General features: G+C 48.7%; 2 protein-coding genes across 2 annotated transcripts in view; both read right to left on the reverse strand.

The window, feature by feature from the left end:
• myo1d (myosin 1D) overlaps positions 1-14,562 on the reverse strand; it is a 69,718-nt gene extending 55,156 nt beyond the window's left edge. The window contains exon 1 of the mRNA XM_056577605.1: positions 13,883-14,562. Within this exon, the coding sequence (XP_056433580.1) occupies positions 13,883-13,977 (95 nt within the window). The 5' untranslated portion in view covers positions 13,978-14,562. The remainder of the gene's footprint in view (positions 1-13,882) is intronic.
• A 2,514-nt stretch (positions 14,563-17,076) lies between these two features.
• On the reverse strand, positions 17,077-26,778 carry pdk2a (pyruvate dehydrogenase kinase 2a). The gene is made up of 11 exons (XM_056577196.1): positions 26,536-26,778; positions 25,929-26,070; positions 24,950-25,021; positions 24,547-24,731; positions 24,097-24,186; positions 23,685-23,762; positions 23,050-23,126; positions 22,597-22,695; positions 20,851-20,961; positions 20,129-20,242; positions 17,077-19,614 (listed from the first exon to the last, which is right to left on the reverse strand). Exons 1-11 carry the CDS (start codon positions 26,750-26,752, stop codon positions 19,471-19,473), a joined length of 1,329 nt encoding a protein of 442 aa, XP_056433171.1. The 5' UTR covers positions 26,753-26,778; the 3' UTR covers positions 17,077-19,470.
• Positions 26,779-27,509: the final 731 nt, after the last annotated feature.

The raw sequence follows: 27,509 nt of genomic DNA on the forward strand, positions 1-27,509 counted from the left end.
AAACAGTCAGACACCATTACAACCTTCAAGTCACAACTCAAAACTCACCTGTTCAAACTCGCACACAACGTCTAACTGATCACTGTTTTGTTTGTTTTTTTGTTTTGTTTTGTCTTGTTTTTGTTTTATTTATTTCTTATTGCTTATGTTTATTTATTTATTTATTTATTTATTTTTTCCACAATGTCTTGTTTTTTAAAAAATGTATGATGACTATATGCTCTGTAAGGTGACCTTGGGTGTTTTGAAAGGCGCCTCTAAATTAAATGTATTATTATTATTTATTATTATGTTATTTCATGCCGCTAATAAATCCATAAATATATACAACAAATAAACAAAGAAACCGGTTTAAACCGGATGCCCTCCGGCGTTATCAGTTTGTCCGCTTGCTCCCGGACCCGGAACCAAAACAACAAACAAACAGGGAGGCCTGTTGATCGCTACGGCTAGGAGTGTGTGTGTGTGTGTGGGTGCGTGCGTGTGTGTGTGTGTGGAGGAGAGAGGGGGAAAGTGTGTCAGCAAAGTGTTACACACACACACCTGGTAAACAGCAGGCGGCACGAACACTTCATTATAACCAGGAGCTCGCTGGGCAGCTGCAGCCCTTATGCTCATCAATTAGTAACAGATACATGCCACCTGTGTGTGTGTGTGTGTGTGTGTGTGTGTGTGTGTGTGTGTGTGTGTGTGTGTGTGTGTGTGTGTGTGTGTGTGTGTGTGTGTGTGTGTGTGTGTGTGTGTGTGTGTGTGTGTGTGCGCGCTCCCATGTCTCCATGCCAACGACAGGCAGACACGGATCTCTCGGCGGTGCGCTCAGGCCTGTGAGCAGTGAACACAGCTCAGCGAGCATCACTGTTGAACAATGACACTCACCGGCCGCCTTCACGGCCAACACGGTCCGATATCCATCGGGGGGTCTGGCTCGTTCACCGCCGGCCAGAACTGGTGTCATTATTCTGAGGGCGATGGTTCAGCGGCCAGCACAACATAGGAGGTTAGAGGAGGTGTTTGCTGTCAAACATGCTGCTGGGCTCCATTCCCAACGCTTCAGAGTCGACTTCTGCCCCGCATGGCGCAGCCTTAGCCAACACTCTGCGCTGATTAATTATTGATTGGTTCCCAGCACTTAGTCAGAGCCACATCCGAGCATCGGAACTCAGCCAACCCTCAATGTTGTGGTTGGTGTAACCCCTCCACCCCTCATTGATGAGGTTGGTGTAACTCCTCCACCCCTCATTGATGAGGTTGGTGTATCTCATCGAAGGTGGCGTTAAGACTCCCACAGGTGGAGCGAATGGAACGCAGCGTCATCTGTGTCAGCGAGAAAGCCCGCTATGATAGCCTCCTTCACCCGTCCACAATAAGGGCCATTGTAGCTCTCAACACCACCCCCACCACCACCACCAGCACCGCCAGCCAGCAAGAAGAGAAGCTGCTTTGGGCTGGCTCCATTGTTCTGATGTCAATCGACAGTCTTTGTTCGATAACACCACCGTCACCTGCCCCCACATGGAGAGCGAGAGAGCGAGAGAGAGAGAGTAAGCGAGCGAGAAAGAGAGAAAGAGAAAAAGAGAGAGAAAGAGAAAAAGTGAGAAAGAGAGTGGAAGTTAGCGAGTGAGAAAAAGAGAAAGAGCGAGAAACAGACGAGAGACAGAGCTGCCCACTCCATGTGTGCCGAGTGCTTCTTCAGCAGCAGTCAGATCAGCTGAGTTTGCATGGGGGGGGGGGGGGGGGGGGGGGGGGGGGGGGGGGGTTCTCCTGAGAGCCAGCGTTGGAGAGTCATTGTTGAATGTAAAGGGGAATTCAAGAGGTCCTCAGCGCTGTCGTCACTGAGGAGACGTATAGACGAAGTGTTTTGTCCGTGATATCTGATGCCGGGGGTTGAAACCACAGTGTTTAGCGGAGAAGCTTAATGCTGCACACACACTCCACAAAAGATCCATTCAGGTGATGCGACTGGACAGGACAATACGGGAGACGCACAATCCTACTGAGACAAAAGACACCGTATTCACCCCACAATGTTGAATAAAGCAGAGCGATCATCTACAAATGCGTATACCATCCCAGCAGTCCCATTGCCACATACAGTAGGTGGATGGAGTTCTGATCCCTTTTTAGGGAATATAATCTAGTTTCTGTCATGGATGGACCCGGTATTGTGGAGCATGGAGACAGAACTGAAATTCTACTTTGTTGGACAATGAATGCTCCAGGGAGAATGTAGGTTTGTGCGTTAACCTTCAACATTGCGATGCAATTCCCTCATTGGGATTTCCCACACTTTTCCTCCCACGCTGAATGAGTCCAGACATGATGCAAGCCCTCCACAAATAACACCTGACTGGGACCCAGAAAACCACTCCTCTCCAGACTGGGACAAAACAAACCAGCAGTGTGCGGGAGTCGGGACGAGACAGAGATCTTGGAGGGGCTTTCCAAACCCTGGGCCTTTAGAGACACGACGTATGACTGAGGATGGCCTCATCCTCAACCCTCATGATGACAGAGAGATAGAGACAGAGACAGAGACAGAGAGAGACAGAGAGAGAGAGAAAGAGAGAGAGAGAGAGAGAGAGAGAGAGAGAGACAGAGACAGAGACAGAGACAGAGACAGACAGAGAGACAGAGAGACAGAGATAGAGACAGACAGAGAGAGACAGACAGACAGAGAGAGACAGACAGAGAGAGAGACAGACAGAGAGAGAGCGAGAGAAAAACAAAGGGACAGAGAGTGAGAGAGAAAACAGAAAGACAAATACAGAGACAGAAAGAGAGAGATAGACAGAGACAGAGAGAGGGGGGGAGAGTATAGGAAAGCAAGAGACTGGCGGTGAAGAAGAGCGAATGGGTTTTGTTTTGGCAAAGATGATATCAGTGCGACCAATCAGTGGAGCACGTCAGCATCACACAGATCGCACCAGAGGCTCCATCTGCTCCGCTCTCATTCAGCTGGATTAAGAAAACCACAGCTCAGAGATTAGAGATTAGAGATGCTTCGTTGGTCACATCATGATGTCAGTGGAGAGAGAGAGAGCGTCCGCAGGGTTAGCCCACGTCAGCACTTTAACCGTATTGTTGTACACTGGGCTCATACAGTTGAATAAAGCGGAATTAACATTAATGATTACAGAACAGAACTGGCCCGTGTGTTGAATGGTGATTCAAGATGGTGTCACAAATGCAAACAGCGACCAAATGTAGGCTGAAACTAGTTTGAAGCAAATTTAGGCACTTGGTTTAAAGGGCAGATATTCAAGGCCTCGGTTTGGAGCGCACTACAGCGCATTAAGGACCACTCCCTCTCCCTCCCTCCCTCTCCCTATCCTCCCTCCGTCTCCTCCCCCCCTCCCTCTCTTTCCTCCCTCTCTCTCTCCAAGGAAGCGAGGGAGAGAGCATAGTTAAACTCACTTGTCTGACCGCACCACAACCTTGCTCACACACACACAGTGTAACCTAAGGCTCATTCTCTCTTACACACACGTCAACATGTTGGGTTCTTTTTACTTCAGAGACTTTTTTAGAGGCAAATGTTTGATCCACACGGCCGACCGTTACGTTTGCATTTGGTTAGGGATATTTGGTTATATCCAAAATACCCCCCCCCCCCCCCCCCCCACACACACACACACACACACACACACACACACACAGTTGGTCTCCACCTGAATGAACCTGATGCTGCTAGCCCAAATTTTGGATTTATTTTTACTTCCTGTTGGCACCAAGTGTTTTAAATGATTCGAAAGCAACACACACACACACACACACACACACACACACACACACACACACACACACACACACACACACACACACACACACACACACACACACACACACACACACACACACACACACACACACACAGGGGGCTCAGCTGTGAATTACAGAGTCAGTGTAACCGCTGTCTCCAGGCCTCTTGGGCGGGGCCCTCTGTTGGTTATTTGGTTGGTGGTTGGTAGTTGGTGGTTGGTTGTTGGCTGGGGAGGCTGGGGAGGCAGGGGAGCGCACAGTGACAGTCTGCTCCCAGGCATATCGCCCTGTCAGGCCTGCCGCTCGATGGATGACATCACCACTCTGGAACAAACTACCTCACAACCTCAACTCAGCCTTACACCACGAATTTACCTGTTGTGTTAAATAAACAAATACCAACTAGCAACGTTCAGACAGCAATGATTTAAAAAAAATTGCGTATTTTAAGAGGATACCATTGCCGGGAGTTTCCAGGGCAATAAACTAAATGACAAAAAAATGACAGATAGACAGGCAGACAGACAGAATCCAGGGAGGCAGATATAGCCACCTCAAATCAGGAAAAACGTGTTGAAATGGAAAACATGAAAGAGAAGTGTTACCTCAAAGCTGCTCTGGAATGAGTATCTAAATTGAACCTGATATCTTTATGATATTACACCCACATGTTTCCGCAGTGGCAGTGAAGCCCGGTCAGGAAGGACATTCTGCACCAGAGCTTCTGTTGTCATTCATGGCTTCATTCCAACTCTGGACTGGAAGCACATTGTTTCTCTGAATGGAGGACGAACCTATTGTATTCATCATTGATTCCTCAGGTTACAAAGTGTGTTTTAACTCAGTGGAGACACAGCAGTGGGTGTGTACAGCCCTTTACTACCGTGAACTAGATCTGGATCCACCATTCAGAGAAGTGTAGAGATAAGTTATCTCTGTGACCTGTTTATTACCAGCACTGTGCTGTGTTTAGAGCGATGGCGGTAAGTCTGAGCTTCACCTCCAGGTCGTAAAGCATGGATCACCCTGGGAGCCTTCACTTTCTTCAATAAATCTCTCAATTATACACACAATAAAATGCAAAAATACTAAAATATATCATGAAGTCTTTTTGATTGCCCTTCGATTGTCTGCGGTGCACTAAGGCCCAATCCCATTTCTACCCCTTACCCCTTCCCCTTACCCCTCCCCCTTGTTTTGAAGGGATAAGGGGAAGGGGATTTGGCCTAAGGCCCAATCCCATTTCTACCCCTTACCCCTTCCCCTTCCCCCTTCAAAACAAGGGGGAGGGGTAAGGGGAAGGGGTAAGGGGTAGAAATGGGATTGGGCCTTAATGTTTGAATGACCACGCACTCTTCCACCCGACCCGACAGAGGGGTGAAGCAAGGGTCCGCTTAACCTCAAACTTAAACTCAACCCCTGAACCTGAAACCAGGGGAGCAGGGAAAACGGTCTTCCGGGAGGTTTTCCAGGGCCCAGCCTCCATCGGGAGGCTGGTCTGGTCTGACCGGCCCAGAGCCCAACACAAGGACCACTGATCCCAGGGAGAACAGGACTTCTGTTCACCATCCCGGTACCGGAAGCCGTCCACGTAAAACGAACCTTCACCTTAATCCCTCCTGAACACCGAGACACCCAGACTCAAGCTCTGCCAAACACGGCTGGTAGGATTTCCACTGGGCCGATTACAGATACTGCTAAGCGTCAAAAACACTGCAATTACTGGGGGGGGGGGGGGGGATTTTTCCTCCGCAGCACGGTTCGTCCCAACTGGTCAACATCCGGGTATATCGTGTCACCCTGTAGAGTATAATAACCCTACTGTACCTCTGAGGGTCGACTCTACATCTAGAGGTCTGGAAGCTCACTGCAGCTCTGCGTTTAGCCAGCCCCTCCTCACTTAGAAACTGTCCAAGACCGACGGAGACCACACCCCCTCCATGGTCTGAGGCCCTCAAACCTCTGGACTGTACATAAGGCTGGGGGGGGGGTGGGGGGGGGCATCTTCCACTGAGAGAGTGTGAAGGCAGTTCTCCCTCCAGCGAGTCCTTGGCAAACAATACTCCGAGGTCAGAACTAAGATGGTAGCTGCTGGGAGCAACACGCTAGGTCAACATGACCCTACTGTGTTGGCATGTCAGGAGGAGTCTTTGATATTGTCCCGATGCATGGCATGAAAGACACTTTTAAACTCCAAAACGCATGACTTCACAAGAACATTAACCTGTAGTTTAGACACTGAAGAGTTATTTCGTATTTTAATGATACACCTTGTCCAGCTGCCTGAGCATCCTGCTGAGTTAAGGTTAAGGTTAAGGTTAGTAGTGGTTAACATAGACAAATTAAATCCCTGTTTGGCTTCTCCTCATGTCATCTAAAACCTTCTCCCAGCCAATGAACCCCGAGACAAACCAGGACCAGGTGATGGTTTCAGGATCGAAAGGAAAACACAAACCGATCTCTGATCTCAACAAAGGAAGGCATGAGGACAAACAGGCATGAGGGCGCACCCTGACAACCACCGAGCCGGAGGTAGGCATGCGACCGGTCAGGATTAGAGACGGCTTGGCATGTTGGCAGGTTGTGACAGAAATGACAGAAGCAGTCAGACATAAACATTCATGTCAATGCACGTCATCTCATTCATGCCAAACCAGTGATTTGGTATCAAGTCCGTAATGCACGTTAGTAGTGACTGAACGTGAGCAAGTAAACTACCTCACCGCTGTATGATAAGACCCAGCTGGCGTGTTGGTCTGTGAATGTAAATGGGTTTGGTTAACAACATGTTCTCTAACAAGAGGACCATGCTGGTTTGAAACCAGAGCCCACGCCATGTATGGCATAGACTGACATCTAATGTACGCACTTATTGTATGATGTGCGTCCCGGCACCTAATTGAACAGACTTATTGTATGTTGTATGTCCTGGCACTTAATGTACGCACTTATTGTATGTTGTACAGCCTGGCATTTAATGTACACACATATTGTATGTTGTACGACCTGGCACTTAATGTACGTGTTTATTGTATTTTGTATGTCCTGGCACTTAATGTACGCACTTATTATATGTTGTACGTCCTGACACTTAATGTACACACTTATTGTATGTTGTACGACCTGGCACTTAAAAATAGTACCTAGCATTATGTAGCATCTTATCCTAGCTACCTTGGTTGCATACGGGGAATGGGTTATCCTAGCGATTGTTAGTGCTTGGCACTTGGTTCTATGATCATCCTTACTGTACCGACAGAGATATATTGTTGTTTTTCTTTCTTTCTAAAAGAGAGAGAATCCCTTGGGGTCAAATAACCGTACATTTAATAACAAGGTCTTCTGGTGTGAGGGAGGGAGGAAGGGAGAGGGAGGGAGGGAGGGAAGGAAGGGAGGCTATGAGTGAGGGAGGGGAGGAGGGAGGGAGAGAGGTACGGAGGCAGGCAGTGAGAGAGGGAGGAAATGAGGGAGGGAGGCAGTGAGTGAGGGAGTGAGATATAGAGAGAGGGAGGGAGGGAGGGAGGCAGTGAGTGAGATATAGAGAGAGTGAGGGAGGGAGGGAGGGAGGGAGGGAGGGAGGGAGGGAGGGAGGGAGGGAGATTTGTACGGAGCAGTTCTTGGACATGACTGCCTGGCTTCTGCAAAACCTGTTTGCACTTTAGCAGCGGCCAGCGGGGAAGACCAGAGGCTGTCAGACAAAGAGGCCAGCAGAACCAGACATGACTCACACACACACACACACACACACACACACACACACACACACACACACACACACACACACACACACACACACACACACACACACACACACACACACACACACACACACACACACACACACACACACACCTCCCAATTGGGAATAGCAATTACTCCAATAGGGGGAAACCAAGAACTGAAATAGAGGGAAAGGGCAAAGACAGACAGACGGCTGAGAGTCAGAAATTTGGGAAGGAAATCCAGATCTATACCAGCACCGAACTCTGGTCCACCGGCATAGAAATAGATGCCGTCTATAATCCTGTGAGCTTGTGTATATACAGTTGTGTGTGTGTGTAGCGAAGGGTAATGGTGTGTGTGTGTGTGTAGCGAAGGGTAATGGTGTGTGTGTGTGTGTGTGTGTGTGTGTGTGTGTGTGTGTGTGTGTGTGTGTGTGTGTGTGTGTGTGTGTGTGTGTGTGTGTGTGTGTGTGTGTGTGTGTGTGTGTGTGTGTGTGTGTGCGTGCGTGCGTGTGTGTAGCGAACGGTAGTGGTGTGTGTTTGTAGCGAAGGATAGGGGTGTGTGTGTAATGAAGGATAGGGGTGTGTGTGTGTGTGTGTGTGTGTGTGTGTGTGTGTGTGTGTGTGTGTGTGTGTGTGTGTGTGTGTGTGTGTGTGTGTGTGTGTGTGTGTGTGTGTGTGTGTGTGTGTGTGTGTGTGTGTGTGTGTGTGTGTGTGTGTGTGTGTGTGTGATCAATGGCTGTGAACGTGAGTAAGCAGCCATCTCCCACGGTAACAGAGGGGGGGGGGGGGGGGGGGGCTAGACCAGGTGGTCGAGACACAAAAGAACAGAGAACGCGGAGTGTGACATCACACCGCCTTGTGACAGGGGGGACACACGTACAACTCTCCACACACACACACACACACACACACACACCATTGGGGATCGCAGGGTTGTTATGGGAGGAAAAGGACCACGCCCTCTCTTTGTAAACAAGCGGATTGTTGAGTATGGATGGTGGGGGGGGGGGGGGGGGGGGGGGGGTGATGATACTAATGGCTGCAGCAGGCCTGGGACTCCTTATGGTATCAGGACTACGTCGGGAACACAGAGTTCACTCAGGACCAGACGTTACCCTCACAGCCAAAACAGGACCTCAGACTCCTGAGAACAACGAGGGGCTCGGAGTGAGCAGCCCCCCCCCCCCCCCCCCCCCGCCCCGGAGCGAGAACCGCTCTGGAGAACACGCTCCTCACGGCTCTGTTTACGTCCCCTAAAAATAGAACCACAACGGAGTCTGTCTGAGAGGCTTTCAGCAAAAGAGTGAAAGCACGACGGGCAAGGAGGGGGGGGGGGGGGAGAGAGAAGAAGGGGGGGAAGGAACGTGGGAGGGACGTCCTGCCAGTGACCCCCGCCTGCCAACACGACGTCTGCTGGGGAACCGACTTGAGGGGGAGGGGGGGGGGAGAACACACTTTATGTAAGCGGGTAATGTGTTTCAGATTACACTGGGTCGAATGAAAATTCTTGTGGCGAGACTGGACTCTTTAGTCTGTGGGGAGGAGCGCACGAGCGCGCACGAGCGCATATGAGCGTGCACGAGCGTGCACGAGCGTGCACGAGAGCGGATGAGCGCTGAGGCGGTTCCCTGGAGAGCGAGACGGACCATTCCAGAGGTGTGCTGCCGTTTTACCTTTGAGGAGGAACAGAGCGCTGGTGAGAGAGAGAGAGAGAGAGAGAGAGAGAGAGAGAGAGAGAGAGAGAGAGAGAGAGAGAGAGAGAGAGAGAGAGAGAGAGAGAGAGAGAGAGACTTCAAACGAACAGAGGTGAAGCTTCACTCCAAACAGACCCGTATCTGTTCTCCATGGTTACACAACCAAGGAAAGATCACTAAATACGTCCTCAGTATGTGTGTGTGTGTGTGTGTGTGTGTGTGTGTGTGTGTGTGTGTGTGTGTGTGTGTGTGTGTGTGTGTGTGTGTGTGTGTGTTACTTTCTTATCATTCAAAACACTTAGTAAGTGCCAACAGGAAGTAAGTTCTAAAATAATCCTCAACTTGGGTTAGCAGCAAGATTCACGGTCATTCAGGTGGAGACCGGATGCTTTTATTTTTCAGAGAGTAGATACACACAAGCCCAGGGACAGACGACATGCAAGGTTTACGAAGGTTGTTGAAGAACAATATTGACACAAAAAAAAGGGAAGGCTGCAACTGAAAAACGATGGGACTAGCTTGTCGTTTAAAACCTGGTTTCAGCCTTCTTATAAAAAAGACTTTATAATTAAATTATCGAAGAACACCCTCCAATAGAAGTACCTGCTGCTGACCCCCAGCTACAGGTCAAAGGGTCATATGGGTTGACCCTGTGTTACAGGTCCGGGGTCAGGTGGGTGACCCCGTCCTACAGGTCAGGGATCAGGTGGGTTACCTCGGCTAGAGGTCAGAGTTCAGGTGGGCTCTGACCACCAGAGCAGCAGAAGGGATCCACAGCTTTAGCTGTCTTACTCGCTGGACTGGATTTGCTCACATCTTCATATAATAATAATAACAATAATAAATCAGTATTATAAAGCACTTTTCTAAATACTCAAAGACGCTTTACAAAAAAGGAATACATACAGACAGTGCAGACACTCAAACAAAAGGAAAAAAAATAAAAGACACCACAACAATAGACAACACATTAAGAGAGAGAGGATGAAAGTTGGCGAAGGATGATTTGTGTAGCTGACATTTTGGATTTACATACATTTTCAAATGTAAATATTCGTTGCAAAAGATTAGATCTCCTCTTACTGGTGACCTTTCACCTGACCTCTACGAGAGAGAGAGCGCGCTTAATAAGTATTGAAGGAACACACCTACCGAAACGCGAGTGACATCAGAATACATAAAACAAAACAAAAGCCACATTCGTGAATCAATCAAAAAATAGATAAAACGCCAAATCGACCAAGGATAACATCCTGACGGGGTCAGTTGACAGTTCTAAACACATAGGGCTCTGTGATTGGCTGGCACAGGAGGAGAAGCAGGAAGTGGTGAAATGTGAGGACTAAAGGCGCGGAAATGCCGATGGGAAGGGCAGCCAGCGGGCCGGCTCCGTATTATTAGAGACTTCCTGTCCCGAATCCTCCTCCCCTCCTTCAGAAGCAATGCCAGGTTCAGGGCTCAAAGTCCTTATGGTGGAAGGACACTCAGGGGGGCTCAACGGGCACACATGCGCACACACACACACACACACGCACACGCACACACACACGCACACACACACACACGCACGCACACACGAGCAGGCACACACGCACGCTCGCACACGCACACAAACACACACACTTGGCTTATATTGCATTTGAGTATCATGAGATGCCAGTTTATGAGAAGGGTAGAATAAGGATTAAAAGATGCCTCGCAAATCATCATTTAAGGAGGAGGAGAACAGGCGATTCTCCCACTTCTGTTCATTATTCCCTGGATTCCGATGGGCAGGAAAACCCCAGCGTTCAGGAACAGGTCCAGGACATGAGCGCGACATGGCTGTGCTCCTAGAGAACTCAGGAGTGCCGCCTTCCTCTACATCCATCGTCTACATTTAGCGACGCAGAGAGCCAGGAATAGCTGGATCCAGCGGTGGTTGGAGTGAGGAACCTCAGCTCCTCCTCCTCCTCTCTGTGGCCGAGCAGAGACAACCCCGCCCGAGAAAGGGAAGATACATCCAGAAAACCTAACCCTAGAATTGCATCTTATGAAATAAAACATTGCAGAAATAAAACGATAAATATAAAAATATAAAAAGAATATAAAAAAAGAAAAGAGCCAAAGTTCAAGGCCAATCGACGACGGCAACCTTCCGACCAACGGGAGCAGAGACAGATTCCCGATGCCGCCGCAGCTTTGCAGCCCGACCTCCAGCCTACCCAGCATCTCCAGGAACCAGCTGGCACCGGCCGCGCTGTCTATTTCAGGAGCCTCCGAGGGCCCTAGCTCCCCCACAGAACCTCAGCCTCCAGTCCAAACAAAGTAGAGTCGTCTGCCAACACGCCGGCCAAATAAAGTGAGGGGCAGAACGACTCCTCGCTGCAGTCACTGGGAACTCGCCCTCGGTCAGCCGCTCAACATGGCCGCCCTTCACTTCCCAGTCCGGGTTCCCACAGCGGAGCGCACCCAGGAGAGTTCAGAGGGGTGGGAACTGGGAACCAGTGACGACTCTCTGTTGAAAACTACACAAGGGAGGCGGCGTGTAGCTTATGCTAGCTTCAAGGGGTGCCAGCACGCCCACACACACACACACACACACACACACACACACACACACACACACACACACACACACACACACACACACACACACACACACACACACACACACACACACACACACACACACACACACACACACACACACAGGGTCATGCCCTCAGCAAAATAACAAATCACACACACACTCGTACGCAGACGCACACTGGTACGCAGACACACACGCTGCAGGATCACAAACGCACCAGCAGGAAAAGGTGGAGCGAGCCGCTCAGTGAGAGCGTCTCGGAAGGTGAGTTTGGCCGCTCAGTGGGAGCCTCTCTGAGTGTTAGTTTGACATCTCAGTGTAGTGAGCCGCACGCTGTTTCTGCTCAGCGGGGACGGAGAAGGAGCTTCATGTTTCATGTTTCCTGTTTCAGCGGCCTCCGCCGTGCAGTAAAACAATAGACCTCCAACAGGGACCGGCCCCGAGGTGGGCTTGGGCCCCGGGGCACCAGCTGGGACTACCGTGTTCGTCACCCCTGGTGCGTGTCCTGGGGCGTTGGGATCCCATCAGCGGGTCCAGAGGTAGACCTGCATCCAGCACGGCCTAACCGTCTGACTGTCCTGCATTACCGTGTTCATACTGTAGAGGTCTGGGATGGGAAGGTGCAGAACACATTACTGTGTTGAAAACAAGTTCCACCACAGAACCAACACTGACCACGCCGAAGCTCTATGCTGAAACACCGCCGGCAAATCAGAACCAGATGGCAGCTCAAAACAGGAACTCTGTCTGTTGTTGTTGTCCCTTCAGTTCTGAGGAGGGATGTGTTAGGGGTGGGCAGCGAGCCCCTTTCTCCGATTCCCTCGGCCCCCTGACCCCCGTCTAATACCATAGACCACAAGCCCTACAGCGGAGGATTCTCCGGAAGGTTGGACGGATCTCCCTTTTAGCAACGAGATTCAACAGTGAATCAATGCAAATCAGTAGTCAAATCGTGTCAGTGGGCATCATTCAGCCAAAGTGTTTACTTCTCTAAACGACAAATCCCTCAGCGGGCCTGACATGTTGTTTAGAAGTGTCAGGGACAGGGACACGTGGACAGACGGACAGACAGGACAGATAGCGGTTATTGTCTGCTTGTGCACTTCAAAAGGATTTGGGCTGGAAACATCTCCCTACAGCAGAGAATCTCACACGCCACTCGGCCAGTCTGCTCTCGGACAGAACCGGGTCACTGCTTTGCCTCTCATAGCCCGGACCCCCCCAGAACAACCAAGTCCCCCCCAAACCTACCAGACCAACCAAGACCCACCCAGACCCCCCCAGATCCATCAGGCCAACCCTGACCCCTCAAACCGCTCTGATATCACAGCAGCATGCGCGAGTGTGGGCACATGCTAATGAGTTCTGGTCTTTCTCCAAACCCACACGCTAGCACCCGTCGGCCATTGCACCACCGGGCCTTTGACTGACAACAGGAGGAAGGGGGGGGCAAGGCCATTAGGTTCTCGACCGTCAGCCAATCAGATATGGTGGCACAAGCTGTGGCCTTTGCATCCATTCAAAAGCATGATATGATTGGGCCATTCCAGCTGTTTACACAAGGAGCTGTGTTCATGGTCGTAAAAGGCGGGGGGAAATTCTTTGGTTTGAATTGTTTCTGCTCTAAAGAATCCCAGACTGATAAGGTTTTTTCAAACAATGCCTGGATCAACAACAGACACATATGTGGCAGTGCTTTCGGCATCCTAGGAATGCCTGTAACATGCCCATAATATCGGTTCAGGTGAAACGGAAGTAGCTTGTACGTTTATCAGCTTTCCAACTCCCATGTATTTACAAGACTTGCAAAACAAGCCGAGGTAAAGGTTTAATTTAAAGGATTATTATGCAGTGTGTCCCCACCCCCGTCAATCAAACGAGAGGAGGATGCTCATGTGATGTCACCTGTTGATAGACACCGAGCGACTCTGATCAGCTGAAGTAGAGCCCACCTGTAGCGAGCCAGCGCTCACCTGAGCGGAACGGTTCAATGTTAATAAATGATAACTTGTAATATAATCTCCGCGGTAATGTACTCTGCATCCAGCCAGCCACATGCCTCCCCCCGTCCCCCTCCCTGGTCGTGGCGGCTTGGACCCGAAGGGTGGAGGGTCGTGTTCCCCGCTTCTTACCTGAGTTTAAGGTTGGCCATGAAGTCTTCCAGACACACGTTGTCCATCAGGACGAAGTCCGCCTTCCCGAACTCCAGGCTCTCATGTTCGGCCATACTGGAGTCTCTGTTGTGTTGCTGGTGGTTATCGGTTGTTCTGAAGGAATAATAATCCGAGGCGGTTCTTCTGCTTCAAACGGCTTCAGATGAAGCGATGGGATCCGACAGCGAGCTCAGGAGTGCAGCTTCTCAGCAGTGAGACGTTCAGTCCATCCGCATTGTTCATATCCAGGCAGAAGTCTAATCCTTTAAAAAGTTGTATCGTTACTAATTTTTAAATAAACGCAACGTGAAAGGTAGTGAAAGTGTCTCCGACAAGGTTAACGAATGTGTGTCTCTCTCTATCAAACTATCACAATGTCTTTAAAAAAAAACAATGTCATCCAAACGTGTTCATATCGGGCTGCTGATGCTTTCCATCCAATATATTCTCGTCCCGTTACGCCGAGGAAAATCCATACCATACATCCTCCTTCGGCTTTTCCTTGAATTTCCCCGTCCCGTCCCCAGCCCTCAGCAGCCAATAGGCGTCCAGCCGCCGCTCAAGACCCCGCCCCCTCGGCCGGTAGCTGCTCGTCAGGATTCGGCGGCGCGTCTAACTTTAAAACTATTACAAACATTTGAGATGACCAGAACTGGGCGTTGTTGTACCCTGCATAGTTTAGAGGTGACGCTTAATGGGAGGGGAATGTTCTTTGATGGGTTAAGATACCCCCTATTTCCTTATAAGGGAAAATAAGAGTTCCTTTTTATTTACCCAAGGAAGGCAAAGTGCAAACCGGGCAGAAATCCTGGAGGGCTTCTCTCCCAGTGAGTCAGTGAGAGTAAAGCTCAGAGTAAAGTAAAGACTACAGCCTGACCCAGCTGTCTTCAGGCCTGTTTGATGCTTTCACCGCACAAAGGACGGAATATATTCGATCTTTGTTGACATATGTCTTTGAGACAATACTGGCAGATTAATAAACAGAGCTTGTTGAAGTGCATGAGGCCCACAGCAGCTCATTATGGACCACAGCCAGCGTCTGGGACAGCAGCCCTATAGCGCCATCTTGTGGATGGAGACTGTAAGTGCGCTTCCGTGGCAGGGCACTGTGGTTTCTGTGCTATTGACCAACTTTAATAAAATACCTATAACGTATAACAAATTAATACCACTTCATTAATATACTTTACAGATATATTAATAGTCAACTCAATTTCAGTAGATTAATGTTTCAACACGAAAATGTATCCAGTGTCCATGGAAAAGTCTACAGTCGACAAATTCAATTTTAGGTTTTCAAAACGTTATATTATAAATATATACATGATTATGAATGTGTGTTTTTGCTCTTAGCTGAGGCCTTTTCCTCGACCTCAGGTCTCTTTCAGGCTAACATTGACCAATTTGCAGAGATAAATAATTTGATTCTAAGGCCCAATCCCATTTCTACCCCTTACCCCTTCCCCTTACCCCTCCCCCTTGTTTTGAAGGGGTAAGGGGTAGAAATATGATTGGGCCTAAGTCTAGTATTGAACCAATGCTCTATTATTTCTATGAGTCCCATGAAACGGAGACCAGGCCCAGCTCGGTCCATCTCTGTTCACTGGACCCCATTTGGGGGAACAGTATTCTGATGCATCATGTATCCCCCAGTCCCCCTGGTTCTCCTACATCATATACTCAGCTCTAAGGGCATCAAAGTGATGGTTCCTGGATGGTTCACTAGATAATAAAGAGGTAAACGTGAGGATGTTGAGCTGAGAAGGACGGGAGGGCGTTCCGACCGTTGGAAGGTGAGATGATGCTTGTTAGTCCTCAGTTTTGACCGTCCCGGTGCGATAGTAGCTCAGAGGTAGAGCGGGGTTGGCTGGTAACCGGAAGGTTGCTAGTTCGATCCCCGCCTCCTCCTATGTGTCAAGTTGTCCCTGAGCAAGACACCCTCACCCTGACTGCTCCTGACGAGCCGGCTGTCGCCTTGCATGGGTGACTCCGCCGTCGGTTTGTGAATGTGTGTATGAATAGTTGTAAGTCGCTTTGGATAAAAATGTCTGCAAAATCCCCTAATAATAATATGTACGACGGCAGACTGAACGCTGGCATCAGAACTGTTGCGATTCTGTGGAGCAGAACTGAATTCTCTATTACAGATTTTTGTACATACAAAACCAAATGAAAGTGTTTTTTTTTTTTAATATTTGTCTGTTGACTTTTATTATAAGTCTAATACAGACTTAATATAAATACTATTATAAAATGATAAACAGTTATTTGGTCGGCTGCACCTCACTGCTCCATAAACAAGGGGATACTGTGTATAGAGATAGCAGATATTCTTATCTGGTCGCACAAACAACACAAACAACGTCGTAAATCTTTGGTTTTATGAGGATTTGTAGCATAAGTAAGCGTACTAATGGATCATTACATCGCTTTATGCTTCTCAGATGAAGTGTGAAGATTCAATGACAGCTTCACTAGAGAGACGCCGGCAGTGAATCTTAAACAGAATATCTGATCATAGACATCATTAAGCGTGTTTAACTCCATCTGGGCTTCCTTGTTTTATGTTTCTTATGTTTTTTTTGGGATTCTGAACTAGACCAGGGCTGGGGGAGGAGCAGGGAGGAGCTGGAGAGACTGAACCGAAAGAAGATTCAGTCTGAAGATGGAGGGATGGGGAATACTAACAAACATCAATGCATCTTAATCCCTGCACCCACAACCACAACCAACACCACCCCCCCCATCCCATCCGTCACCACCACCACTACCACCACCACCACCACCACCACCACGACTACATCGACAATCACCTCCACCACCACCATCAACTCCACCGCCAACACCACGCCCATCACCATCATCGCCACCAACCCCACCACATCCACCATCATCACCAACCCCACCACCACCACCACCACCACCACTCCACCCGTAGTCATCTCCGTGTGTAGAATCCCCCTAGTGACTCCCTGTTCTCCATTCGCTTTTTATTTTCCTCTCTAGGCGTTGAAAGTGAGTAACTGAGTAACCTTTTCGAAGCCCAGATTTGTATAGCAACAGAGCTTCGAGACGTTCTTACGGTGATATGCAAATTATTTGCTTTAACTCGACCAATAGATCAGGAGGGGATCTGTTCACTCCTACTGTCAGCTCTAAGATACACGTAGCCTGGGTACACAGTGAATAAATGTACACTTTACAATCGTTTTAATTTATTTATTCATTCATTTAAATACCTTTTGTCCACCACACAGTGGATGTTTACAATCATTAGGGGTCAGAGGACATTAACGGAAACCCATCGTGATCTCCGGTATCTTCAAAAGCAGATAAGCACAATGTTGGATCACTGAAGCAGCACATGATATCATCTTAATGTATACACCTTTGATCAATGACTCCTAAAAGAGGAGGTGGACTCTTACTGGGAGATCCTGTATTCATGAGCCTACTACCGTCTATAGCTCTCTTTCCCCTCTCTCACCCTTCTCTCTACCACACACGCACACGCACACACACACACACACACACACACACACACACACACACACACACACACACACACACACACACACACACCCCATGTCAGCCCATCCCAAGGATGAGCATTTGGCACTGTAGTTAAAAATTACCCTCACGTTGCATATTGTTCCCTCATCATCGTACACACACCAAAATAAGCATATGTACAGTACACTGGGACACCCCGAACAAGGGTGAATCATAAGTATGAACAGAAACATTCATGCTGTGACAGAAAAGCTCAAACACATTCCAATCCTTTTTCAACCGGACATAAGGCAAGCCATCTTCTGTGGGCTGTGACACGAGGTTAGTAGACATCCAAAGCAGTGGAAACTTTCACCACAGATCAACACTTGATCTACACATGTTGGGGGGGGGGGGGGGTTCAGAACAGCTTGGCATTTAGGTTCAGGACTGCCCCAGCTCCTATAACCCTGAAACCGGACCCAGGGGAACCACTCCTGGTCTATTCTCTGCCCCCTCGGCCCTCTCGCTCCATATGGCTGGGCAGAGGAACAAGGGTACAGGCTGTCCTATTTAAACACAGTTTGCACCACATTTATATCACTTTTCTTGTTTCTATAATATTTGTTCTTTGCTGCTGTAATGCTGAACGTGATGTACATCCATCCCCTGTGGATCCACAGTTGGAGTGTGCGCGTCTTGCCCTGACCCTTTTTTCCCTACACGTTTCAATACTCATTCAGAGAAGCAGGAGCTCCAATAATTCATCCTCCTCCTTCTGGCTGGTCTGTGTATTACAAATGTCGCCCACCAGAATATCACAAGAGCTATTCTGCACTGGAACCGTTTTATTAAATGGGACTTTGTTTTGAAAATCGTTACGCTATTAATGCAACAGTAAAATATTGTACAGTGAAGTGTAAAATAAATACTTTAAAAATATGTTGAAATCAGCGACGTGGGGATTAGAGATGGGCAACATTGTTACAGAGCGAGCTAGAACTAGAATCTCCCAAAGAAAGACACTTTGCTACATCATGAGAGTCTCTCAGACCATATATACCTTTGATCAACTTGGTTGAACATGGAACAAATACAATGCCATAAATGTGGGTGTATAAAAGCTGTAGATCTATCAATGTAATCTTCTTTGTAGCGTATCTCTGCGCTAGGAAATAGTCACCAGAGGCGTTGAGTTAATAGTTGATCCTGGTCCAAAGAGCTCAGGAGGGGACAGAGTACACCTTACGGTAAAGATTCACCAGGTCATTACAGTGAGGTGATGTTCATGGGCTGAACAGCAAACACGTAGCAGAACTCTGCTGGATAAGATTGACCTTTGACTGACCACAAAGTGTTACGTTTAGCTTTTGCAGTTCAATTTCCAAAGTTTCCCACCGTCATTAAAGATGTGTACTTCAAGCTATGGCACTTGAAAGAGCTACTGAACATTTAAACAGGCTGGGTTAATATTTTCAAGTACTTATAATATCCTCATAATGAGATTTATAGCGCCTTTTTTTAATTGTGCTGCACACAACTGCTTGTGTCCCGGTCTAAATCATCATCACATGAGATCAGCGAATGTACGTTTCAAGAGATATCTTGAAATAAAATACTTAGACTTAGTCTTTACTTTGTGTCCTCATCGGTCCATTCAGATCTATAAAGGCTCAACCAATCACAGAGCTCTACAGCCAGCCATGCTGACTTCCTCATGCACGATCATAAATAAAAAACACACACAACCCCAGTCCCCGTAAGAGAGGGAGGGGTCAAAGGGTCAAACAGGGGTTCCCTTAAAAACAGGGCCTCCTTCTGTTCCTTTGGTTCAACACAAGTCTTTGGTCTTCATGGAGAACTCTCCGGAATCCACAGCACCGAAAGGCACTGGACATCAAACTGGGAACGGGCATGCTTCTCCCTAGAAACCAGTAGAAACAGAACACTGGGAGGCCGGCTACTTCAGGATAGCCGAGGGGCCGGCGAATGTCATGGAGGTGGAGGCCACACGCCGGCCACACGCCGGCCGAACGCCAGCCGGGGGGCGGAGAGGACAGGTGGGGGGGGGGGCCTCACTTGGCCTTCTTGTACTTGAGCATATCCAGGGGCTCCCTACTGGGAACGCACCAGTCGTCCGCCTCCTGGCTCACCTTGTAGTTCCTCAGGGCCGTCTTGTTGTAGACCGGGAGCCTCTCCACCGAGTCCTCGGACAGCGCCTGCGGAGGACGAGGGGAGCCGGCGGTGAGAGAAGACTCAAGGCTCACTTGTTCTCACAGGGTTCACCGTCCTAGACTCTGCATAGCCTCCCCCCTTACCTCCCCCCCCACACACCCCTCTTACTCACTCATTGTATGTTGTATGTCCTGTCACTCAAATAGTACTTAGCATTTTATAGCATCTTATCCTAGCTATCTTTGCTTTACAGGGAATGGGTTAACCTAGCGATTGTTAGTGCTTCGCACTTGGTTCGCTGAAAATCCTTCCTGTACCGACAGGGATATGTTGTTTTTTCTTCTTCTGATAAAATGTACTTGTTGTGAGTCGCTTTGAATAAAAAGCTTCTCCTCAATATAAATGTAAATGAGTGCGGTGTAGTGGGCGCGGGCATCTGGCCCATCTCAACGTATTCATCCTCAGAGCCACAGTGGCTGACGACGGATGAAAACTGAAAGCCAGCCCCCCCCCCCCCCCCTGTTCCGGCCTCATGCTGGACCCCAGCGCCCGGCTCACCTTCAGGTAGATGACGGCGTCCGTGCCATGGCCCTCCATGGAGTACAACTGCAGGTCTCCCTGGAAGTACTTGGCGTAGAGTCGGGAGATGGGGAGGCCGTAGCCGAAGCCAGCCTGCACAGAAGAGAGAGAGAGAGCGTCAGGTTCTGCCGGGACGCTGGTTTATTGGCCTGAGCTCATTCTGCTCGGTTTGTTCGTTATGGAGACACAAAGTGTGTGTGTTCTGAGCACAGGTGGGATGAAGGAGAGAACGGCCTGACAGATGGCTCGGCTCAGCTCTGCAGGAGTGCAGTCTGAAGCTCATCTAGGGACCATTTGTTTTTTGGGGAGCTTTTCTTTCTTTCTCATCACTTTTGTTCAAATTTAACTTTTGCTCAAATTTGTTTGTAGTTTGACTTGACTACAAACCAAGTTCGCTTGTGTTGATTGACGGCGAGAATAGCTTTTAATCTTTACACCTTCAAATGCCTTTTCTTTAACAAAAGGTGATGGGAGCTCTCGTTAAAAAAGTGTTTTCCCCTAAAGTCTCTTCAAACTGCACTTCAAAACAACCCGACAGCTTTTGTCTGTTTGTTTGTTTGTCTGCTCGCTGACACGTGCGCGGTCACACAGAACTCTGTGTGCTAGCGCGGAGAGCTACGTGACCGGGAGGGATATACGAGCCGCCACCAGACTGCGCCCAGCGCGCTACGGCGGGCGGTGTCGACGAGCTCTCTCCTCACCAGCGGCGTGCGGGCGTGGTCGTCCAGCTGGGGGGAGGGCGCCGTGGAGTACATGTAGCTGAACAGCTTGTCGATCTTACGGAACGGGACTCCGCCCCCCCGGTCACAGACCTGGTGGGAGGGAGGGGGAGGGGGAGGGGGAGGGAGAAGGAGAGAGAGGGAGAGGGGGAGGGGGAGGGAGGGAGGAAGAGAGGGAGGGGAGGGAGAGGGGGAGAGAGAGAGAGAGGGAGAAGGAGAGAGGAAGGGAGAGGGAAAGGGGGAGAGAGAGAGGGAGAAGGAGAGAGAGAGGGAGAGGGGGAGGGAGGAAGAGAGGGAGGGGGAGGGAAAGGGAGAAGGAGAGGGAGGGGGAGAAGGAGAGAGGGAGGGAGGGAGCGAGAGGGAGCGAGAGGGAGAGAGAGAGAGAGAGAGAGAGAGAGAGAGAGGGGGGGAGGGAGGGAAAGGGAGCGAGAGAGAGAGAGAGAGAGAGAGAAAGTGTCAAAACAAGCGAGACATTGTGTACCAGTGAGGTGTTTTTATGGGCCTGTTCTGTACGTGCAACACGTGAACCCCTCCCTGTCCCGTTCGTCACTGAGCACCGAGACACGGCGTCCCGGTGCTCAGGTTACAGAAACACGGCCGCACACACGTGGCCCACGCAGAACGACTCATCAGTCCGGGAACCCAGCAGCCCAACCTTCATAGTACCAACGCAACGGCCATTCATAATGATATACCGTCATACAAGGGGACAAGTAGGCTGACAGGGTAGAGGAACAATGTTTATGTCAATTATGGTATGTATGTGAATGTAGGTGGATGGACGCATAGTTAATAGTTAAGTTTAGTTCTTAATTCCCTTTTCTTCTTTAGCCGAGCTTTGTGCTGAACTGTTTGTCTGCTCAACATCTCCTTTTTCTTAATCATTTATTGCGTTGGATGCTTACCATCTACCCAAATTACATGTCTTGATGGCACTGTCTCAAAACAAGGTCCAATATTTTTTGTCTGCGTGTCTCTTTTTATTTCTGTCGGTACCAAGAATTGACACGTGCCTGCACACAGCTCTCCAAGGAACAGCACACCAAAGAACAGAGCCATCCTGATTTGGCTCATGAGTCATCCAGACCGAGAGTATCAGTTTATCTGTCATTTCCAGGCCCACCAAACATGAACCGAAAAAACATGTTCGCCCTTTGTGTCATTATAGACGTCGTCAATAAAAAGGATATCTCGACAGATCCGGCCAACGCTTTTGGGAAGCGGTTATATTTGACTAAAGCTTTAATCCAACAACGCTGGTTTCAAAGGTTCTCTCTCTCTCTCCCCCTCTCTCTCCCCCCCCTCTCTCTCTCTCTCTCCCTCTCTCTCCCTCTCACTCTCTCACTCTCTCCCTCTCTCTCTCTCTCTCTCCCCCTCTCTCTCTCTCTCTCTCTCTCTCTCTCTCTCCCTCCCTCTCCCTCTCACTCTCTCACTCTCTCCCTCTCTCTCTCTCTCTCTCTCCCTCCCTCCCTCCCTCTCACTCTCTCCCTCTCTCTCACTCTCTCCCTCTCTCTCTCACTCTCCGTGCTGCTTGGCGGAAATCTATGACCAAACATTTTATTCATTAAACAAAAATTACTCTTTAAATCTGGTTCAGAGAGGATCTTCAGAGGTGGATTTGGATAATGTGTAACGCATGACTTTCAAATATATGCGAATGGAAAATAAATGCCGTATTCATCAGCACTGGTTCTCCTCCCAGCCATGCAGAGACTTCCTGTGACCTACCTTAATGGACATGTCCTCTCCCCCAAGAGACACCATCACATTGATGGGCGGCAGGGAAGTCTTTCCCTCATTGTGCTCTATCGTGGCTCTCATGGCATTCTGAAGAGCATGGGGCAGACAGGGACACAACATCAGAGACCATCATAACCCACATAGGAGGCATATTTTAAGGTTCATCTTGTATTTAGCGTACAAAAATGCCTAAGTCAAGGAGCTGACTCGGGCAGATAGTGATTATAGAATGTAACAAGCACTTTGATTTGCTTAGGATATAGCCAATGAAGCACAGCCAATCAGCAACGTTAGGAGAGTAGAGCTAGGTTAGATATCACATTTTGGCCAAATTATGACTGAGGCAATTATGCTATGAGGCTAGCGATATCAATTATGCTATGAGGCTAACGATATCAATTATGCTATGAGGTTAATGATATGGAGGAGTCTGGGCTGTACCTTGAAGAGCTCAAACAGCATGTGATAGAGATGAGAAGGCACATATTCCATGTGGACCGACTGGTTCTTCTTATTACCTGAAGGGACAGAACAGAGAGGATGTACTTTAGGGAGGAGGGAGGAAATCTCTGTTTGGGCGAGAGTTGATTCTCTTTGTCATCATCGTCGGTGTGAATTCAGCCTCACTGGTACTCTGACAGGGATCCCAGGTCTAGACACAGGCTACCAGACTGGTACCCTGAGAGGGATCGCCGGTATAGATACAGGCCACCACACGGGTACTCTGAGAGGGATCGCCGGTATAGACACAGGACACCACACTGGTGCTCTGACATGGATCCCAGGTCTAGATACAGGACACCACACTGGTACTTTGACAGGGATCCCGGACACACCCCACCACACCGGTAGTCTGAGAGGGATCCGGGGTATAGACACATACCAACACACCGTTTCCTGTGTTCTGCTCCGTTTTATCACTGAACCTCTCCCCACCACGAGGCCTTTGGACCTTCACTAGTTTGCCATGCAGATAATTTTTTGTTTGTTTATCAGTCTGTTTGTCGTGTAAGGAAGGATTAGATAAAATATTGAGGATACAAAGTAGTATTTAGTGGTGTAGTATAGTCTCTTACTATTGACTTCCTGCAGGAACAGGTCCGGAGAGATAAGGTAGTACCGCTCACACAGCATCTTGGCACTCTGGTAGGCATCTGGGTACAGGAACAGATGGGTCTGAACATCACATCCTCAGGAGAGCTGCGTTAATCAACAGCTGCCACACAGAGCATAAGGCCTTTCCCATCACCTCATCCAATACTGGGAATTCTGGGAGTCCTTGTATTGCAAGGAATTCTAGGAACACTCGACTTGAGAACATAGCTGTTCATTATCTTATGCCTGAACTGGTGCAGAGTGTTCGTAGTTACACAGAAGAGAAGGCCTTCAGATCTGACCTACTTCTGAGAACCACCCACCACTGAAACCGTCGTTGGGGGTAAGAAGGTACCAAAGTTCTGACCCATAAACCCGGGACAGCTCGCTCACCTTGTACGACCTCAGCCACCGTGCAGTGAGGGTCAATGCAGCCGATGGTGTTGGGATGAACGGGGTTGGTGTCTCCGTCGAAGATAAGACCTACACAGAAAGGAGGGACGGTGGCGGACATGAGAAGGAAAGCATCGTAAACATCATGCTAGTCTGTCATATACATAAGCTGCGCGGCACGCTAACTCTCCTTTGCTAGCGCACTGCATGCTACTCCCTGTGCTACCAGGCTAATCACTGTACTAGCATGCTACTCCCTGTGCTAGCGTGCTGCTGTCTACTCACTATGCTAGCATGCTACCCACTGTGCTAGCATGCTACTCACTGTGCTAGTGCAGTATGCTACTTCCTTTGCTAGCATGCTACTCCCTGTGCTACCATGCTACTCCCTGTACTAGCATGCTACTCACTGTGCTAGCATGCTACTTCCTGTGCTAGCATGCTACTCACTGTGCTGGTTGATCAGCATGCGGATGGAAATGCGGCTCATGTAGAAGCGGTCCAGGAAGTACTGGATGTTCTGGTTGGTGACCGGGTCCTGGGAGAAGGTCTCCTTGTATTCGAGGACCCCCTGGGCCATGGTGGGGACCACGTTGTTGTGCCTGTTCCGGATCATCACCAGGGCGTCCGCGAAGCTGCCCGAGCAAAATGTCATCGGATATTAATAATAGTAATGATAGTAATTGAAACAGGTTTCAACTGGTTCTGCCTGTTTTGAGTTGAGATAGAAACCATTATTGCGTTGATATTCTTTGTTAACATTAATTTCAGATGAAGATCATGTTCAATGGCTTGATCCTTCGGGTGAACTTAAATAAAACCTTACAGACTTAATGGATGACCAGACACTTACTTTCCCAACGTTCTGTGGTCATCAGGATTTGTGTCTAGGAACTCCAGAATGTCCATCAAACTCTGGATGTACCTGGAACCAAATCACGCAAACAGGCTCGGTTACACGCAGGTTACAAGCGTGTTATTCACGGAAACAGCTGTCACAAACAACTGTCGTATGATAATTCATGAAAAGGGGTGTGTCTCAAGAGAAAGTATTTGGAAGGAGAGGAAAAAGAGGAGGAGTCTGGTAATAAACACACTGGTCACGTGACTTGATGGAAACTGGGGCATAGTTCACAACAACGCGATGGCCCCGCCCCCGTCTGTTGGGATCTGGCTGGAGCGTCTCGAAGGCACTCATAACAACTTCCAACTCGGTCGAAGGTCAGGATTAGAAGTGTGGGCCATGCCTCACAGTTTGGACGTCAACAACTTGAAGCAGTCGGAAGTGTGTCCTGATCTCTCTCTCTCTCTCTCTCTCTCTCTCTCTCTCTCTCTCTCTCTCTCTCTCTCTCTCTATATATAAATATTTCAGTAAGGCTCTAATTCAACAACGGTCAACACCGCTGGTTTCAAAGGTCAATTCTCTCTCTCTCTCTCTCTCTCTCTCTCTCTCTCTCTCTCTCTCTCTCTCTCTCTCTCTCTCTCTCTCTCTCTCTCTCTCTCTCCCATCTCTCTGTCTTTGTCTCTCTCTCTCTCTCTCTCTCTCTCTCTCTCTCTCTCTCTCTCGTTGATCTCTATTATAAATATTTGAGTAAGGCTCTAATTCAACAACGGTCAATAATGCTGGTTTCAAAGCCAAGGTCAATTCTTCTACCTATCTCTCTCTCGCTCGCTCTCCCTCTCTCTATAGTCTATCTACCTTTCTCTCACTCTCTCTGCCCCTGTGACTGCAGACAGACAGCATGCGTTTGCTTGTCTCCCTGCACTGCATATTTGTCAGGCAGATTCCACATTAAGTCCCCGTAAGTTGTATGCTCGAGCTCTGAACGTACCATCCCTGCACGGTCTGCACGGACGGAGTGGTGAGCAGTTGGTCCGGCAGAAGGTTGATCTCCTTCATGATGTTGGAGAGTCTGACGGGAAGCTCCTGTCGCAAGAAGACGAACGACGTCTTCTCACAGGCGTTGATGGAACCTGAACCCCCCAATACATTCATTATTACATGATAAGCATTATTATTACGCATAATTGGGCATTATTATATGCATTATCAAGTCTATATCCTCGTTTTCTGTGTACGTCCGCAATAAATTACGATGCAGTAATGAACAACTAGTGAAGCAGGTAACAGGACGGGGTGCGGGTTACGGAAATTGGTACGGGTTCACGGCAGGATGCCTGTTCTGACGCAACACCAGGGCGAGGTGACATGGATGGATATAGATGTTTTAAACACTTAAACATACAACTATTACTCTTCTAGCAATACAACGCCGAGAGGGCGCATTCTCTGCTTAACGAGATGGAGTCATGTGTGGTATGTCGATGTGTTTCTCAGAATTCATCCACCTCAGTGTCCAGTCCACCGAGGACAACCGTTACCTTACATGTTGTTACATGGTTGACATCAAACATCAAGCAGACTGCAGGCTTACTCACCAAAATCCAGAAACTGTTTCATGGAAAGTGGAGAAGGCGAGAATTTAGAGAAGTGGTCGATGTGTTTCGGTGCGCTGGCCAACGCAGCGTTTTTCATGATGAATCTCACGAACTTCATTGTCTCTATTTGTTGTCGAGATATTTCATTAACTGGGAGGACTATGTAACGAACCGATCTTATATGTTGACAATTCTCAACCGGACTGGGAAGCACCATGTGTATAGCTTCGAATGAGTAGCCAATAGAATGGCTCGGGAGCTGTAGGGGCGTGCTGTTGGAGAGGTGGGACTGAATGGATCAACAATATAGGTCTATTCAAAGTCTCAGGGGTGATCAAGTATGCACTTCATGGACACACACACACACACACACACACACACACACACACACACACACACACACACACACACACACACACACACACACACACACACACACACACACACACACACACACACACACACACACACACTTCGTCCATGCTAATTATAGTACAGAGTGTGCAAAGTTTACAGAGCTTATTGCCAATTCTGGTTGGATAATGTACTGTAAATAAGTTATGTGAGATGGTTATTGATACTCTGGTTGGAAAAGTTACATCTAAGCAACAACCACAACCAACACAACCACCACAGCGACCACCACAACAACCAATACCACAACAACTACAAACAACAACCACCACAACAACAATAGCCACAACAACAACTACCACCACAACAATAACAACCACAACAACCACAACAATCACAACCACCACAACAACCAAAACAATCACAACAACAACCACCACAACAACAACAACCACAAGCACCACAACAACCACCGCAGCAACCAAAACAACAACAGCCACAACCACAACAAGAACTACCACCACAACAATAAGAACCACAACAACAACAACAACCAACCACAACCACCACCACAACAACAACCACCAAAACAACAACCACAACCACAACAGAGCCACCAA

This window comes from Gadus chalcogrammus, chromosome 18 (genome assembly GCF_026213295.1).
Source record: "Gadus chalcogrammus isolate NIFS_2021 chromosome 18, NIFS_Gcha_1.0, whole genome shotgun sequence".
Lineage (NCBI taxonomy): Eukaryota > Metazoa > Chordata > Actinopteri > Gadiformes > Gadidae > Gadus > Gadus chalcogrammus.

Excerpts from the sequence above, each read along its gene's own strand:
- pdk2a (XM_056577196.1), bottom strand. The coding sequence starts at position 26,752 with ATGGTGCTTCCCAGTCCGGTTGAGAATTGTCAACATATAAGATCGGTT. Across the intron at positions 26,071-26,535 it reads GAAACAGTTTCTGGATTTTG|GTTCCATCAACGCCTGTGAG; the intron begins GTGAGTAAGCCT and ends TGGGGGGTTCAG. Across the intron at positions 19,615-20,128 it reads ACGCCGTCATCTACCTGAAG|GCGCTGTCCGAGGACTCGGT; the intron begins GTGAGCCGGGCG and ends CGTCCTCCGCAG.